Below are 19,018 nucleotides of genomic sequence, written 5' to 3' on the forward strand. Positions count from 1 at the left end.
AGTGGTGTTACTCAAAGAATTAAGTGACTTTTGCATTTAAATGAAGAAACTTAATGAAATATATTTATATTTTAAATATATTTGCAATTTTCTGACTTTTAAAATTAAGTGGCACTGGACATCATTTTGGAAAAGCTCATATTCTACTCATTTGGTCAGCTGTGTTACCGTCAGTGGTGACGTTACTGATGTTCAATATAACAGACTACGTTTTACACTTGAGTTACATATAAACATTCCAACCCATTTGCCACCACAGTGGTAGAATGATGTTCATACAGTGTCTGAAACCACAAAAGTAAGACTATTTAAAGATCACACATAAAAACTCAATGTAGGTTCAGTAGAGATAAAATGGCTGTATGTGTGTTTTAGACACTGTGACCCCTGGTTCCTATCATCACCACTTTAAAGAAATTGAGGCATGAAAGTTTCTCTACAATGCACTTCACATCAAACCACTCTGAATGACTTTATTTACACCTCTATGACTGAGTTATGCATTTTTGTGAAAAAGGATTGGACTGTGATCAGACTTAATTTAGCAAAAACAGATCAGTAAAATACGATTCGATTGGCTCCGATGTTGATCTTTCAGATTCCAGATTTTGAGCCTGTTGTGAAGATCAGTATCACAACATGATCCTAAGAGCTGTCAGCAGGGAGGAGGGAGTTGAGGAGGATTACGCACCATTTCCTCTAGCTGCACTTGAATCTGTCGGTGGACCTCAGCCATTTGAAAGAGCACATCCCCTGCAGAGAGGAGACACAGCGTTATTCATCATGGAGAGACAGACAGAAAGAGCAAGAGAAAGAGAAAACAAAGAAAGAGTGAAGAAAGCAACACTTCAGTAAAAATCTAATTTACACAATTTCCCCCTACGCAACATGAAGTCAATCAGCCATTCACACATTTCACACATCTGAACTTGTTTTTCCCAGATTTGTACGGGATTTTAATAGGCTACTGTACCCAACAGGTCATGGACATTTCCAAACCAACAATCCGCTTTGTGTAAACTACATCTAAATCATCACACGCTTCCTCAGAGACTCGCTTATGCGGGTCCTGACACTGTGTGACATACTTTTATATTTTAAAATGGACAAAATTACAGACATTTTTATAGAAGTCATGGGTCTTTCTAGCATTGCAGAGGCAAATGGTGTCCAACCACTTTTAAGCCATGAAAATGTGCTCAAAATAACAATAAGCCACAGAACATCAATGTCTGTTTCCTTGGTTCAGTTCCTAAAATAACCCAAAAAAAAAAAAAATTCCAATTTTTAGTGATTTTTACTGATGCTGTGCACAAGAAAAGCCTGATTTTCGAATTCAAATAAAATAACAGAATGAGTGTAATATTTTTAATTTTCTACACACAATGTGACTTTAATGTGAAATGTAAAATGAATGTGAAATTAAGGCAGTGGATTATGTTTTAGAAAAGCTCAGATTTTAGTAATTTGGTCAGTGGTTGTTCAATATAACTGATGTTCTTTTACACTTGACTTACACAGCATTCGTTTGTCACCCTGTTTGTCACAACTATGGTAGAATACAGAGTCAGAAACCACATGAGAAAGACTATCTAAGACCACTTACCAACTCAGCATCGTTTGATGCAAGTGGTGATGATTTGGTGCAGTTTGTACAATGATTTTGTTACTTGTTAGCTACATTAGCCTCATAGATTGGCTGATCAATCCAACTGTGGTAAGGGAGAAACCATGTTTTACTTCATCACTTGAAGGGGGAGAGAGAGAGAGAGAGAGAGAGAGAGAGAGAGAGAGAGAGAGAGAGAGAGAGAGAGAGAGAGAGAGGAAAGATCGAGACCCCCATCGTGCACCAAGACCATGCAGTCACACAAGACAAACGCAGACAAGACGAGCAAACAGAAGACAAGATGGAGTCAACATCACAACACAGACCAACGGAAAACACACGACACACAGCAAACACAACAGGACAGAATTAAAAAAATAAAATTTTTTAAAAAGCAAATCTCCAAACTCAAAATTAATGTTTTCAAACATTAGGCATTTCAAAGGGGATGTACAAGCCAAGTTAAAAAAAAGAGAAAGAAATCATTATTCCAGCTTACATAACTGCAAATTTGGAGATCAAAACAGTCGTCTTAGTTCATTTGTCTTCCTCTTCAAAAACGCTACCAATGGAAGAAAGGCAGTCAAAACAGGAAAACTCAGAACAAAAGAATAAAGGAATCAAGAGGAGAATAGGGTGGAAAAGAGGAAAAGGAAGGAGGCATGCAGCCGGCTGAGGAGGTTTGCGTTTCATATACCTACACGCTGCCTCTTCTGAATACGCAATGCAATGTAAAGGAAAGGAATAATTTAAAAGATACAGATTAAGCAGGAGACAGAGGAGAAGACTTGGAGAGACACACAGAAAGAAATAGAGAGAGAAAGACGGAGAGAGAGAGAAAGGAGAGAAGGTAAGCTCAGTACAGAGAGCAATGGAGGACATGTACATACACGCACACATACACACACTCTGATTCCACCCTCTTTAGACTCCAGCATTAAGGGTGCAAAAGGCTCAAGAAATACTACAGACTTAAAAGAAAATAGCATACATCATATGAGCTAATGAGTGTTTGCATACATATTTATCAACAGTATTCTGACGAATTTTAACATTTAAATAGCTATGATGGGCCAATTTCAATGTAAATATAAAATTATGTTATGTTACACTGTAAACTTTGTAAGAGGCCAAATACTGATCCGTACTGGTCCATAGTAAATGGGTCAATAAGAAAAAGAAAAAAATAAAGGTTGTATGCTTACTTTTTTAAGATGGTAGCACTGGTGCTAGCAGGCTAAGAAATTCACAAAGGAAAATTTAACTGACATTATTTGCCATAATTTGACAGTTTCAGCATATCTCAGATTATACAGTCATTTTAGAAACTTTGGTAGGGTAACAGCGGTTTAATAATGCTTAACAACCAAAATAAATCTGAAATATTTTTATTGCATAAAACAAATCCATGTAAATACTGCTTTCTAAGCTTCTCATTTGGCAGCTTTTTGTTCAAATTTTCCATTCCACCTTAAATGGAGCGGCACACATACATATACAGGCGCGTGAATGTAGTAGCCACACTATTAAAGGCCATCTTCAATTTCATCAAATTTCTTCATCGAAAAATTCATGATCATGAAATTTTCTCTGATCAGTGTCATATAAATGATTGCAACTCATGATTTAACTGTCTTTTCTTGTTTGTTTACAACTATTAAAATGCAAGCCTAAAGTGGCCAAACTGCCTGATTAGCCACCTTATTTGCTAGCTATGTTTACTTAGTTGCTATCACTGGTTGCACTGTTGAATCAATACTGCACGCACTGCTGTGCATGAACACTCATACAACTGTCTGCAGTTACACAGAATTATGTGCAGAGTTAAGGAAAGCTGCATCTTCTTTACAAAAGTGGAAATATAAGGAAAAAAACACTTATTCTGCCATTTTTATTAGCTACATAGCTTACAGTCAACAAACATTACTACTAATGTTTTCATTTAAACATGTTAGAGCATCAAGTTAGAGGTCAGAACTTTGTTTCTATAAGCCCCACAATGTCTCAATGAACGTATTTACTGCTTTACATTAAGTTTGTTTGCCTCAGCCGAAGGCATCCAATTCACATTTTGCTTGTTGCTACTTAATATGAGTGTGAAATCTAACAACTGTGGAAAATCAGCTCAGATAACTGCAATCATATTGTTTTGATAAGGTGATTATGTAATAATTGAGATAGACCTATTGAGAAGCGAGGTGGAAAAGGTTTTTATTGGTTAATATTGTTTTTCACCACCTGCTGGTGGATGGTGATGTCATCAAAGATGTTTTCAAGCTGGGTGTAAGTCATTACACCTCAATCAAAGTGCTGTTTTGAGTGTAACATGACAATGAAGGAGGGAAAAGTGTCAATTTGGATTTCAGGTTGATGACAAGTACTCGAACACTGGCACTTGGAATGGTTACTCGAGTGTGCAACACACAACCCTAAGATGTATTGCAAATGTAAGAGAACTTCAAGCTAAACACCACATCACAAACCAGCAAAAGAGCTGCCCTGGTGCAGCATTGAAAACCATCAACTAAGAAAGATGTTCTACAGCACACAGAAAGCAGGAGATACCGAGTAGGTTGCCTAGGGAGAGGGACTGCTCACAGCAAGCAAATTTGGTTTGATTAATGATAATTATACAAGCGGTGCGGCTTACTTGTGAGGCTCATTTGCACATTTTACTTGAGGGTAGCGGCTAAAACTGCTACTTCAACATGCACAAGCTTTTTTCCCAGCGAAAAAGAGGCTAAGACCAGTCTGTAGGCTAGACATTGAAAACAACAAGAGCAAAGAGTTCAGCAGGCTAAAAAACACACGGCTCCGAAAACAAAGTCTGAGGAAGCTGAAAATATTTGGGAGAGTTAGACGCAGGCAGGCGCAGCGCTCACAAGTAGGACACACACACTTACTAATCAAATATCACAGCAAATTAGATACAGCAGCACAATGTGGTTTGCTGCTGAGAAGTGCCAACCTGACTGCTGAACACAGACCTGTTCCAAGGAAGGTTCTGAGCAGAGCCATAACAGAATGCAGTACTCAGCCTATGCTGAGTTGTCTGTTTATTAGGTACAGCTACTTTGGACCTACAGCTGCTGGTCATTTTATTTGAAGCATCTATCATACAGGTACACTTCATAGATTTAGTTACTGACTGTAGCTCAACTGTTGCTGCACAATTTATCACCCATCTTCTGCCCAATCATTAATGAAAAGGGACCACCAACTGACCACTACTGCTAGCATTTTGTTTACTACCCAAAGTTTTTGGGTACTATTTTGACTTACAACACCCTACAACATGTACCTCTCTGCAGTAAAGACATTACAAAAAATACATTTTAGGCCAAAATATTTTTAAAACAATTGGAAAAAAAATGTACCACCAAGGTGTTCTAATTCTCTAGTTTCTAATAAAGTGGCCAGTACATGTACACAGTGCGTAAAACCCCCATCAATGCTGCTGTGTCTGAAACACTTGTACTAGCAACATACACACTAACATGCCGCTACCATGGTGTAGTCATGGCTTAGAAAAGTCCATACAAACAATATTTAATCAGTGGAAGTCTCATGGTGGTCCCTTTCCATAGACCTGAGAAGTCATATCGTTATGCCCAAACTTTGAATTCCTCTATATAAAAAATAAATGGATTTTTTAGAAATTCGCCACTGTTGTGAACTGAGGCAAATGAAAATGTTCAACAGACAATACATTTTGCTGTACAGACATTTTTCATCCCAATAATGCTGGATCATCTGAATTATGTTCTTTAAGCAGCCGACATCTGAATATGAACCAACATTCATTCAATTGTGGTAGCTGTTTTGGTAGTAGTACTCCATAGTTTGAGAAACTGGTGTTGGTATATAACAGTGTTGAAGTTTAACAGTAAACTTACCTTCATGCATATGAAACACTGTTATTATAATTGACTGCTAAACAACCTCATAATTCAGAGGATCAGGTGACTTATCCGGTTTGGAATACTTTTGTTTGCCTCAGGACAGCAGTGATTTCTGAAAATTCCATTTATTTTTCAAGTGTCAAATCAAAAGGTCTTGATTGTCATTGCTCAATATAACTTCTATATATTGTATATATACACAGTACAGTACATAGGACTACATAGAGTGCAGATACACAACAGTGTGAAACGAGTGCAGATTATATAGTAAATATATATACATATTTGTATGGGCTTCATATGTGTATATACAAACATACACATACACATGGACTGGCATCAAATCAGCACGTAAGTGATGAAGGAACCAGTGTAAACAATGTCCAACTGTACAGGAAGACTGAGGTCTCATAGCAGCTTTCAAAATAGCAGCCAGCATGCAGTCATGATAAAGGGGTGTGTGACCAGTCTATGGTGGATGTTGGAATGGGTCTAGATTAGTCCGGGTGGATGTTGGGGGATGTCAGTGTATTCAGTAATCTGACTGCCTTGGAGAATAAGCTGTTACAGAGTCTGGAGGTGGTGAAAAGGATATTCTGGTACCTTCTGCCAGATGGCAGGAGGGTGAAAAGTCCATGAGAAGGGTGGGAGGGGTTGTCCACAAATCTGACAGCCTTGCGGACGCAGCGCTTGTGGTAGAAGGTGTTAATGGTGGGTAAAGACACCCCAATGATCTTCTCAGCTGTCTGCAAATTGCTCCACCTTCTCCCTGTATGTTTACTTGTTGTTGTTGCAGATAAGACCCACCACTGTAGTAAACCTGAAGATATGATATGAGCTATGCTTTGCAGCACAGCCATGAGTCAGCAGTGTGAATAGCAGGGGATTGACCACACAGCCCTGGGGAGTGCCGGAGATGTTCTTGCCAATCCCGAAAGACTAAGGACTCCCATTCAGGAACTCTAGGATCCAGTTGAAGGTTTGAAGGCCCAGCGAGCTCAGCTTTCCAATACGCTGCTGTTGTACGATTGTGTTGAATGTTGAACTAAAGTCTATGAACGGCATTCTCACACAACTGTCTTTTCTGTATTGGTCGGTCAGTGAGAAGTGAACAGCAGAGGTTATAGTGTCCTCTGTAGACCGGTTGGGAAACCGATATGAAAACTGAAATGGATCCCGTGTGGAAGAAAGATTGCTCTTTATGTGCTTCATTACCAGTCACTCGAAGCATTTCGTGATGACTGGAGTGAGCGCTATGGGTCAGTAGTCATTCAGCCAAGACATAGTTGATTTTTTCAGCACAGGGAAGGAGGCAGTTGTTCTGAAACGCTCCGGGACAACTTCCTGGCTCAGAGAAATGTTGAAAATGTCAGCTGGGACAGAAAGAGTAGTCCTAATGTCTACTGTGTATAGATGTATTTCATAGGTAGGAGCAGTGGTGGTCTTACTCACTGGCTGGTTGTTCCATGCTTCAAACTATGTGTGCATTTGGGAGAAAAGCATCACCATGTCACTTTGTAGTCACCGATGACCTAAATTCCCTGATACAGTGTGCCTGTAAAGTGTGTCCGTGGATTCTCAGTGAACAGTTGCGCTTTGCCCCTTCTGGCAAGGACAGGGTGGCCCTTCCTGTGCTGGGAGCTGCCTTGATGTCTAACTTGAAGGCAGCATTCCGGTTTGTCAGCAGCACACACACCTCTACAGTTATCCAAGGCTTGTGGTAAGCATGTGTGGTGATGGTCTTGAAGGAAGTCACGTCATCTATGCACTTGCTAATGTATGTATCTAAAGTTTCCTACAGGGAAAGGTTTCCTACAGAGAAAACGAGCTTAAAGTTCCTAATAAGGGCATGATGCTGACTACAGAACGATGCATGACTTAAAAGGTCTATTGATAGGCTGACAAACTGTGCAGCAACAGATAGGCTACTGTGAGTATTCGCACTAGGGATGCACCAACATTTCATCCACCTAAACATTTTAGAAAGAGAAAAAGCAAATTTTGGTTGAACGAAATACAGTATTTAATTGGACTAAATGAAGTATCAAAATCTTTCAATGACAATAAAAACAAAACCTGATTAAAAATGCTGTTTGTTCGCTTCGGTCTCCTGCACCCATCAGTGCAGACACATACAAACACCTTGAGCAGCAGCAGATAAACAGTGGAAAATGGCTTCTAGGAGGGACATTAGACAAGTGATACATAAATCACTGTTGAAGTCAAATATCAATAGAGGGTACAACACTCCAGATTTTCTCCATTACAGCATTGATACAGCTTGAACACATGACAGCCAGCTCGATATACACAGAATACAGTGAAAAAACAGAAGCAGAAAGCAAAGCACAATGACACTCGCTGCAGTCAGAGATTTTGAAATGACAAAAAAAAAATGAACAAACATCAGAACTAAGGCGCAAAGTAAGAAATTAAAGGAATTCTTTGTCTTGGATGACCAACTGTTCTCTGTTGTCAAGGATGCTGGATTTCATGGCACATGCTGTAAAGAGTCAGGCAGCTCCTTAGACGTTAAGACAGGCAACCACACGGCCATATTAGGTAAGGCTAACCCCAAAAAGATCAGCCATTCTATTATGTCCACTGCCTCAAAAACAAAGTGGGTGACAAACTAGACAGCGAGAGGCGATTGAGGGTCTGCTATGTTTTCATTTTCATCTGAAATGTGACTAAAAAAAGAACTAAAACCAGTAAACCATCTACCACTAGAATGTAGTGTTTCTAATAAACTGGTAACTCAGTGTGTTTGTTCTTTCTGACGATATAAATCAACTGAGTTGCTAAATTGTGGACACATTCAGTCTGCAGATTCTCATGGCTTAGAACAGCAATAAATTTGAGTGCTCGATTGTAATCAAAGAGAGTAATCAAGACAATTTTATATACAGACATACTAAATCAGAGGGTGGACAAGGTAAGAGTATCAGCACAGAGTCATTACATGTCCTCTCCTCTTAGAGCTGTTCTTTCAAACCTGAACAATCCTCTGACCAACAACACACACACACACACACACACACACACACACACACACACACACACACACACACACACACACAGAAGACAGCAAGCTCGCAGCAGTCCACCTAAGCCGATTACAGATAATCAGTTGGGATCACAACCCCCCGAGGCTTACAGACTAAACAGCTCTGCTGACTACGCTTAGTGGCTGGATCAATTAAAGAAATGCAGTGTTACAGCCAACCACAGAAATGCTGTGAAACTTCTGTGTTGTCCTGCTGACAATGGTGTTCTCAGATCAATATGCTCAAACATATTCCAACCAAAAAGTCTTCACTCGAAACATTGAGACATATCAGCAATATGTGATATCTGACTGATATGTCCAATCAAGGCAAAATATATGAAGGCATTTTCATGACGTCACGTGCGGATATATTTGGTTTTTCTGAAGTTTGTGAACAAGAACAGACAAAACAAAGAACAAAAAAAAAACAAAAAACATAATAATAATAATAATAATAATAATAATAATAATAATAAGAAGAAGAACAACATAAAAATTCAGAGGAGCTGAAATCTAACTGTTAGTATGCAATAAATGGATTTACCATACTGTTTATTGCAAGTAATTGTGGACATTGTTCAATTCTTCATGAAATGGGTCTATGTCTTCAAGATGCATGCAGTAGTTCTGAAAGTACTGATGTTACTCATTCACTTCATCATTTCCTTCCTCAAGTGTATTGTCTTGCAATTTGTCGCAATAACGGTGAAATACAACAATGCACACCCCTAATCTAAAGGATAAAAAAAGCTTCTGGCTTGAAGTATGGTGGTGGTAGCATCATTCTAATTCTGGGCCCATATTTATAAAGGTTCTCAGAGTAGGAGTGCTGGTCTAGGATCTGTTCCTGCAAGTAAGGTCGATACGTGAAGAACCGGACCCTAAATCAGCTTCTTACTTTTACAAATTCTACGAATACAGGCCCTGTTCTTCATTTGTAGAAAGAGTATTTCAGTGCTAAGAGTGTGAACCACTTGTATGGAGATACAATTTATCAGTCTTGTTCGGACTGATGGGAAGATAAACACTGCTCATTAAAAAATACCCAATTGCACCCTTCTGCCAAAAACTCAGATTGGGGAAGATGTTTGGTCTTCAATGGGGCAAGGATCCAAAGCCTGCTGCCAAAGCAACAGCTGAGTGGTTTAAAGAAATATGAGAGGAATAACTGTAGTTGACTGAATTTTGATCCTAACTTAGCTCAAAACTCACAAATGCACATCAAGACCTAAATAAAGCAACTTTATGCAATTTGTAGTGTAAAGTTCACAAAAGCTTGTCCAACAGTACAAGACATATTAACTGGATTCTGAATTAACCTGAAGAAGAAGACACTGCTGCTGTAATTTTTCATTCTAAGTCATGGATTGTATTTTATTGTAATTCAATCCAAAGGCTGATTCAATGCCTCAGGCTTGTAAGGGTGGCAGCATCAGTTAAATAAAGGTAGTATTGCAGCCTGCCAGTCACACAGCCTACACAGTGTAGCTCCTCTGAAGAAATCCAATACGGCCAAGCCCTCGCAGAAAACAACTTTAGTTTTGCTTTTAAGTGGAAAGAGAAACAACTGCAATCTCGCTATGGCATGTGCACGGACAGAACGCGGAAGATGTTTCCATCTTCAACGGGACAGCGCAGGGCAGTTATTACAAGTACGGTTCCAGAGAAGTTCTGCAACACAGCATGACTATCACTGAAAGTTTCTCAAAACTTTTTCAAAAAAGTTGCTTAGGCATTTCTACCTAGATACTACAGAGAAAAACAATTCCACAGGAGTCTACTGAATAAAAATGAAACTAATATTTTAGATATTTTCCCAGAAGTCATTAGGCCTAGAAGGCTCTGAGGGTTCCCCACTGGCCATTTGTACTAACAATATAATCACAATGTAATATTTTGTCCATACTGTGCAACCCTACTGTGCAGCCAGTCAGGGACTGACTTGTTGGTGTACACCCACACCCACACACACGCACACACACTCCCTGACACTGACATACACACATACACACCCAGCTCTCTCAGGACCCATCACCCCTCCCTCTCTTAGAGCCTGCAGCCACATAAACAATAGAAGCCTGTCATTCAGTGGGCAGATGTACTCAGGTGAGTCAACCGCAGCAGCCAAGCATGCCTGTACATGTGTGCGTGCGTGTGTGCGTGTGTGTGTGTGTGTGTGTGTGTGTAACCTGGAAAGATACCTTAACTACACTATGACTACACTATCACCTTACAGGCTATGAAACAATGCACATTTGTCTATCATGGATAACAGTATGACAGTGTTAGAAACTACGCAAGAAATCTCAGACTTGCTTTATAACTTGACGTGGTTTGAGTTGTGATTTCAGGCATGCAGTTTTCACAACACCAGTTAGTGTACCTAAGCGTCCACTTGTTACCTGCACCAGCCTCATAGTGCAAAATAACAAAAGCAAACTTGGCTGAATGATTGCATTTGTGGTAAGGGGGAAAAAAATAAGTTCTTTTAAACAACATATCACTAAAAAACCCCAAACAAAAAACACATACATGTATGCTCATTTTTGCTGATTATTTTTCTACATCATTTGTCCTTTACATTGTATAAACATTTCATGATGAAAGGACCAAAAGACCGACCCAAAATGACATGGAATGAAATCTCTCTACATTAACTTGCGTTAAAAGTTAAGAACAGTCTTGCCTTTTCCAGTGAAATTACTCATTTAAAGATAAATGCCTTCCTTTGGTCAGTGATGATATGCAAACCCAACACATCCTAAGACGCATAACTCAACCTGCAGGCCGCTGTGCGTATAGAGGTGAGAAAGCGTAAAGCCAGGAAGTGAAGAAATGCCGCAGCCGTGAACAAACTCAACAGGCCAGACCAGTCTAGGAGAGAGAGGAGGAGGAGGTGGAGGATGAGGGTGAATCACGGACGAAGGTCAAGCATGGATTTCTGCGGGGTGTCATGGAAACAGAGGAAACGCCGGAGCTCCCAGCCAGCGGAGACGAGAGAGAGAGAGAGAGAGAGAGAGAGAGAGAGAGAGAGAGAGAGAGAGAGAGAGAGAGAGAGAGAGAGACGAGGGTAGCGCCACTGCAGGCTCTTCACAAAATGGAGGGCTTTTCTGTCTCCTCTCGACAGCTGCCTGCTATCAGAGTGTTCCTGCTTGTACAGACAAGAAGAGGATTACATCACTCTCCACTTACACCACCAAGGACTCGACTACGTATCCCAGGAGTGCCCTGCTGATGCAGACGAGATCAGATATATAGGATCAGAAGAGAGCTCTACACAGCAGGCGTGGGCAATACTACTGATTGTCTTTTCGATTTGATACCACGTCATATGGAGTAGAGCTGATTTGATCACTTGATTAAAAAAATATTTATACAGTCAAAAGTTTGGGCGCCTCTGGTCAAATGACGCGTTTTGCTGATCTAAGTGAAAATAAGTTAACACGCCCTCTACAGAGAACACAACCTTGCACATTTTAATGCACAATTACTGCTTATTTGCTAAATTTGACATATTAGAAAATATATTTAACATTACTGAGTCTTGATAGTAATGCCATGACTAATCAAACTGATCAGGATAAATTACTTCTTTGTATTGAAATATGCAGCTGGTCAGTGTTCGTTCAGCACTGAAGATGTCCAAGATCAGAAAAGCATACTATGACATATTTCCCCCCAGTAAAGTATTTTGGCTCTGCATTGTTTGTTATTGTTAAGTCCATTTTTCTTGTTTAAAAAATCTGATTACTGGATAAATCGTCAAAATAACTGGTAGATAACCAGGCCTAGCATCAGGCGTTTATTTAGTAGGGCAATGCCCTACTAGCCCATCATCGTGCCCCAATAAACCCACTACTTTTTGTACATGCTTCTATATCAGCTTCTAAAAACAACCAAAGTGAAACTAAAATTTGTCTGTGCTGCCTCTGCTTCCTGTAAACATCTGAAGGTACATTGATTAGCATAGTAGGATTTGAATGCATCACTCTATATGCTGCGGGAAGATTGGAACATTTCCTAAATGAGTATATGCCTGATGATTTGCTGTCTCTCCTGTAGGTTGTCTCCAGAATATGCGCCTCCTTTGCTTATTTTTATTTTTTTTAATATGCCTCACCCCCGTCCTCCTCCTCATTCCGTCCTCCTCGCCCTCCACCCCACCCCGCTGTGGTTTTCTGACACCCCACTCATGATTCAGTTCTGCCTCCAGGCCTGTAGATAACTACTAAGTAATATAATTGACAGCCAACACCAAGGTGATCCTCTAACAGTGAAAAAAAAATTAGATGTGTACAGCAAAAAACAGTGTACACAAAAAGCCTTTGCATTAGTGTTACGCAAATGAACCGTCATTACACCTGAACATTTAGTCCCATCTTCCTGTGTGAAAGATTGCATTTGTATGGGGAGCACAAAGAGACGGTGGGCCAAAAAGCAGCTCCTAAGTGATATATAAGGCTTATTATTCAGTAACTACATAGAATACAGTGCAAACCTGGGGCTGGATTCATAAAGGTGTCTTAAATGTGTTTTTTCTTTACTTCATTCTTTAAAAGTTATGAAAAAAATGTTATTCTTCAAATAACTTCTTAAGAATTCTCTTAATTTATTTTATTAACTATTTTCTTAAGAATAATTTTAAGAACAAGTGGTATTCTTGAAAATATGTCTTAAATGTGTTCTTAACCATATGATAGCCTTGTCTTAGGCTGTAGGAGTTGACAAAGTAAGCATTGTGAATGAGCATGTGTGAATTTATCAGTTTATCTACTTGTGCCCATCCACGTCTCTTGCTTTCTGCTGTCGCCCCTCTGTGTACTGTGTACAAAGGAGGATTTTTTTCCTTTTTACCCTTAGTTCTTGTTTGATAATTTTTTTTAAACACTTGGTTTGATGTTTTTCCCTCATTTTGCTCCTCGGAGCAGAGTAACCTATTAATGGCAATAACAGTTAATACAAATTCAAAATGTATCTTGTGGCATTTGTGGCAAAATGCAACGTAGCCTACTTCAGAAAAAAATAATAATTTTCTTATGAAAATCTTAAGAAAATAATTAAGATTAAGAGAACATTTTAAGAGAACTTACGTTCTTTTGAGAATTGCATTTAAGAACATTCTTATGAACTTCTTAGTGCTTGTCTTAAGAACCTTGTGTTTAAAAAGCACTGATAATTTTGCATGAGGATCATTCCATAAAAAGAAAAAAAAAAAGGCAATCACAAATATCTGCACTTTGTTAATCTGGTCACCTGCAGTAAACAGAAGGATGGTATGCAGTTAAGATGGCTGCTATTACTGGTTTTAGACATGCAGTTTTCTTTTGCCATCTCTAGTAGATACAAGTAGAAAGTATAAGGGCAGATAAGAACTGAATGTAGCCTAAAATCTGCTGATTTTATAAGCAGTGGACGATGTGCAACAGTGACTGACATGCTGTCGGAATGCTGGCGGCTCAACAGTGATTACAGTACACACCGTGACTGCCGCTCACATTCCTTGACCAGGAAAAGCAAGCAAAAGCCGTTAAGGCAAAAATGATGCAAGTGGCATCTCTGGGTAATGTAAACTGTGTGGCATTGTGCTCTCAGAGCACTCAGGGGAAACACATCTGCAAGGCTGCTGATAATGGAGATGAGTGAGTGTGTGTGACTGAGGGAGAAGAGGCTTCAGTCTGGTAAACACAAACAAAGCAGATAAGCTTATCTTGTGGTTACAGGGAAAGCTAGTCAGTATCCAGCATCAGCACAGATACCTGCAAACCCCCCCAACACACACATACACACACACACACACACACACACACACACACACACACACTCTCTCGACTGGCTGTTTCTGCATCCCGGTGGTCACTGAGAAGTGGTCTGTAATCATTTTCACAGGAGTAGTTGCATCTGTGTTTGCATTTGTGAGTGGCCAATCATACACTGATCAAAACTGACCACAGGAGCAGCAGTGAACTGATCACATAAACACAGCTGGAGCCTGACTCGGTCAATCACCTCGGCCTACTGACCCAGTAAGAGTCTCTCTCTCTGAAGTGGCTTCATCATCCCAAAGGGGGGGGGGAGTGAGAGAGAGAGAGAGAGAGAGAGAGAGAGAGAGAGAGAGAGAGAGAGAGAGAGAGCGCGAGTGAGAGAGAGAGAGCGAGAGAGGGAAATGAAAAAGGAGAGAGGATATATTAACAAAAAAAGAAAAAAAAGATGAAAAAAGGAAAGAAAAAAGAGAAGAGGAGAAGAAAAGAAAAAGTAAGGAAGGAAAGAAATAAAAGATTAAAAATGAGGCAAGAAGGAGAGAGATAAGAGAATGAAGGAAGAGAAGTGGGAAAAGAAACAAAGATCAGAGAGGGCCTCTTCTTGACAGATGCGTCGTGTGATTGTACCAGCCAGAGTTGACTGGAACGTCTACACTCAGTAAAGTGCAGCACATACAGTTTTAGGAGTAAATGATGGTGAGAAGGAGGGAACGAGGGACACTCTCAGTACATACTGTGCTCCTGCTCGACAGAGGGGAGGAGAGGGGAGGAGAAGGGAATGAGAAGGTGTGAGCATACGACTTCTCTCTTGGGAGAAGTGTGAGGTGCCAAATGGCAGTGGTGTGATGCTAATGAGGATCAGAGACCCAGACAGACAGACAGAAAGACAGACTTCTCTGAAGAAACAGCTGTATTTCCTACCACAAGGCCTGGGTGATAAAACAGCAGTGATAATTAGCTAAATTAAACAATATTACTCCATGCGATGTGCGTCTTTTAGCTGCTAGAGGGAGAGAGGAGAAGTTTAGCTATCCAAGCACAAACCAGCATTGTAGTAAGGAGAGTTAGTGAGTGAGCCATTTTCAGAGGCGTAACAAACAAATGAGATATTTTAAGGTTGCCAAGATATACTCGAGTTCTTGATTCTATAAACAAACATTTTGTCATATAATATATATTCTAAAATAATGTACTACACAGACGGGTTTGGCTCAAATAATAAAAGTTCTATTTGGACTTTTTAACACCTACCATAAAAACCAGAAAACTTAACCCCAACAATGTATAACAGACTTCAGACATGTGGGTGCATGTACAGCATGAGTGTAGCACTTCTGCTGGTTGGAAATCTTAAAATCAAACATACATTTTGTCTTTAACAAGATGCCTTTCGTTATCAACAGAGCTAAAAATAGCATAACTAATAATGCTCTGAATTCTTTGGAAAAATGCACTGGAATGTATATTGAAAAAAAAGGTATAAAAATGTATATACACACACACACACACATATACATATATATATATATATATATATATATATATATATATATATATATATATATATATAGTTGTCGGAAGAAAACCCCATCTCCAAAATGATAACTTTACAGGAGAAGGAAAAAACCTACTTTACTTTTCATGTAAGACAATGGAACCAGACGCTTTTCCAAGCCATTTTAGGTCATTTCTTTTGGTCCATTCATCATGAAATTTACAGACAATGTAAAGGCCAACAAGTATTTTCAAATTATGTCAAAAACAAAAAAATGTCAAAAATGGACATACAAGGTTTTCTTCAGACTGCAGCGAGATATATATATATATATATATATATATATATATATATATATATATATATATATATATATATAAATAAATAAATAAATATACACATATATACACACATATACATATATATATATATATATATATATATATATATATATATATATATATATATATATATATGTGACACACACACACACACATATATTGCCGGGTCCTACATAATAATTACATACAGCATCAGAACGTGGAGGATCACTCTTCCCTTGGTGAAAAGAGGTGACTGAGTTCTGTGGAAAACTAATCTACACTTCACTGCAGCACTGAAGATGGATGAAGCTGTGAGAGGCCTTCAGGTACCAATGTGTCTTAAAGACAAAGCATCTCCTGTATTGTTCTTCTATTGTATTGAAAGAGAGAGAGACAGACAGAGACAGAAACAGAAAAAAGAAAAAACCAAAGTGAGCGGAAACAAAAAAGGAGAAAGGAGAGCAGGAAAGCAAGAGACGTAAGTAACAGGGAAAAGAGAAAGGGAAAAAGTGAAAAAGTGAAAGAAAGAAAAAAATAAAGAAATGGAGAGAAAGGTAAAGAGAGAGCATGAAAGAAACAAAGACAGAGAAAGGTCAGAGAAAGAGAGAGTGGAAAACGACAGAGAAAGGAGAAAAAGAGAGAAAGTACTGGGCTAGTGAGCGAGAGTGTAAGAGACCGTGTGAGTGAGAAAGCAACAGAGTGAGAAGGAGTGTGAGAGAGAGATATTATAATAGCAGTAATTATGAAGAAAAGGCATCTTTGTAATAAAGCGCTACAGGACGGAGAGGAGAAAGGCTCTAATTTCAAAGAGCTCAGTGTAGCACAGTGCTATAGCGGGCACATGCAGCAGGGCATGCTGGGTAAGATCTGTGTGCTTTATGTTCGAGATGCACCAATCTGACCTTTTTCTCTCCTGATACAGATTCCAGTACCTGAACTCCATATACTGACCGATACAGAGCACCAACATTCATTCCAAAACATGTTAATTCCAAAACATGATATATCTATTTCAAGAAATTTTGGTAAATAAAGATTTGTAAAATGAGGTTTACTCATAAGGATTCACATTCAACCTTATTCTCCTGTAATTTATTTTAGGGCTAGAAAGTCTACCTGATCACTGTAGACTATAACTATCACATGACCTTTAACTATCACATTATTATTATCTCAAAATATATATCTGACAACTTTCATTTTAGCCTATATTAACTTAATAAAAATGTAAAAGTCAGAAATAGCTATTTGCTGATGAAGCTGGTGGGCTTTTATTCTGACAGGCTACATCATGCTAGTCGGGGGGTGTACCGGTATGCCACAAATAAGCGGAGATAACGTGACATACTAACAGAGCAAAACATGCTAACACTAGCCCGTTTAGCTGAATGGCTGAGTCATGGATGTTTCAGTCAAGTTTTAAATGAAACTGAAAAGGCTGCAGACCCTCGATCACCTCATGCTGTCTAGTCTTTTTCATCTGAAGTAGTCCACTTTGACAAGGTATGGCCGGTCATCTGGGGTTAGCCTTAGCCTAACATAGACACGAGTGATTGTCACACTTCCTCTTATACTGTCTCAACAGCCGCCTGAACTGCTCAGCTGCATCAGACAAGGCCGTGGTCTTGAGGTCTGGTGTTTGGTAGCAATATTTACATTGGTTGCGTCACGTTTCACCAAAAGGGGCCTTTATTTTGACACGCTGCAGCACTCTCTAAAGACCACATGCCGCATTTCACAACCGTTTCATCTTCTAAAGTTTTCCTGTAATATGATCATTCATCATTAGTAACTTTATGCTGCACACGCTAAACTAGCACAATCAGAGAAACAGGCACAGCATGGGCAGCAAATCAGAGCAGGAAACGGTTTGTACACAGTGTGTACGCATATGTGTGTGTGTGTGTGTGTGTGTGTGTGTGTGTGTGTGTGTGTATGTGTTGGTGTCAGCGCAGGTGCGCCAAGAAAGCGAATCAAGGGCGAGGTGAGGGAGTGTGTGGGCCCTGGCTTTCCCAGCATGCAGTGCGGCTCTCAGAAATAGAGCAGAAAGCAGGGCTCCTGGGACTGTGCTTCAGGGCTAATAAAAGAGCTCCACTGCTCTCCTTCCAACAGGGCCAGGTGTGTGTGTGTGAGAGTGAGTGAGAGAGAAGGACCAAGGGAAAGACATACAGACAAGCCGAGACGAGAGCCGACGGTGGAGGCAGACAGCAGCGGCCTTCAGATCAGTCTCTGCTCCCTTTAGAGTGCGAGTCTGAGGCAGAAGCCACCAGCTGCGCTCTTCTTCCCCTAAATAACCAGAAAACAGCAACTCCGCACTAGCGAGGCTCCATTAGCAGAGCGCTGATTACCCACCCCCGTGGCCTCCAGATCCATTAACCTCATAAAAATGAAAAAAAATTATGAGCCCCTGACTCCCTTTACTTCATTTCTTTTTCTTTCTCTCTCTCTCACCATTTTTTTCAGAGTAATTACACAGGATGCATGCTGGATCTCACTTTAAGCACCAGTCAAACGTTTGGACAGTGATTATATGTATGTTTTCATAATATTTAATGAAAAGTTCACTGAAAAACAATCTCATTTACACTAATGTTCCCCCTTAGCTTAGATGTAGCTGACTGGACAAGATGTTTGCTTCTTTAGTTTTACACTGGAGCTACAATGCTAATGCAGCTAACAAGTTAGGTCACCTCAAACAGTGTCGAGTTAAGTCAAGTAGACTTGCTTATATAGTCTGTTCTGTACGTAAAAGCTGACAAAATGTAAGCTTCAAGATGGCTGTTTCTACTTTTTTCATGTCACATATTGTAGCATATTTTTATAATAACAGTAGGCCAAAGTGTCAGAAAAAAGCAAGTTTATCAGAGACTAACAACTTGACATG

The 19,018-nt window shown here is 39.6% G+C and overlaps 1 protein-coding gene across 5 annotated transcripts in view; it reads right to left on the minus strand.

Annotated features, from left to right (window-relative positions):
• Nucleotides 1-19,018, minus strand: part of baiap2a (BAR/IMD domain containing adaptor protein 2a) — a 103,990-nt gene that overhangs the window by 35,645 nt on the left and 49,327 nt on the right. For all 5 annotated transcript variants that reach the window (XM_036590068.1, XM_036590065.1, XM_036590069.1 and 2 more), the window contains exon 4: nt 692-753. In XM_036590068.1, coding sequence (XP_036445961.1) covers nt 692-753 — 62 coding nt within the window. The remainder of the gene's footprint in view (nt 1-691; nt 754-19,018) is intronic.

This window comes from Colossoma macropomum, unplaced genomic scaffold, assembly GCF_904425465.1.
Source record: "Colossoma macropomum unplaced genomic scaffold, Colossoma_macropomum, whole genome shotgun sequence".
NCBI lineage: Eukaryota > Metazoa > Chordata > Actinopteri > Characiformes > Serrasalmidae > Colossoma > Colossoma macropomum.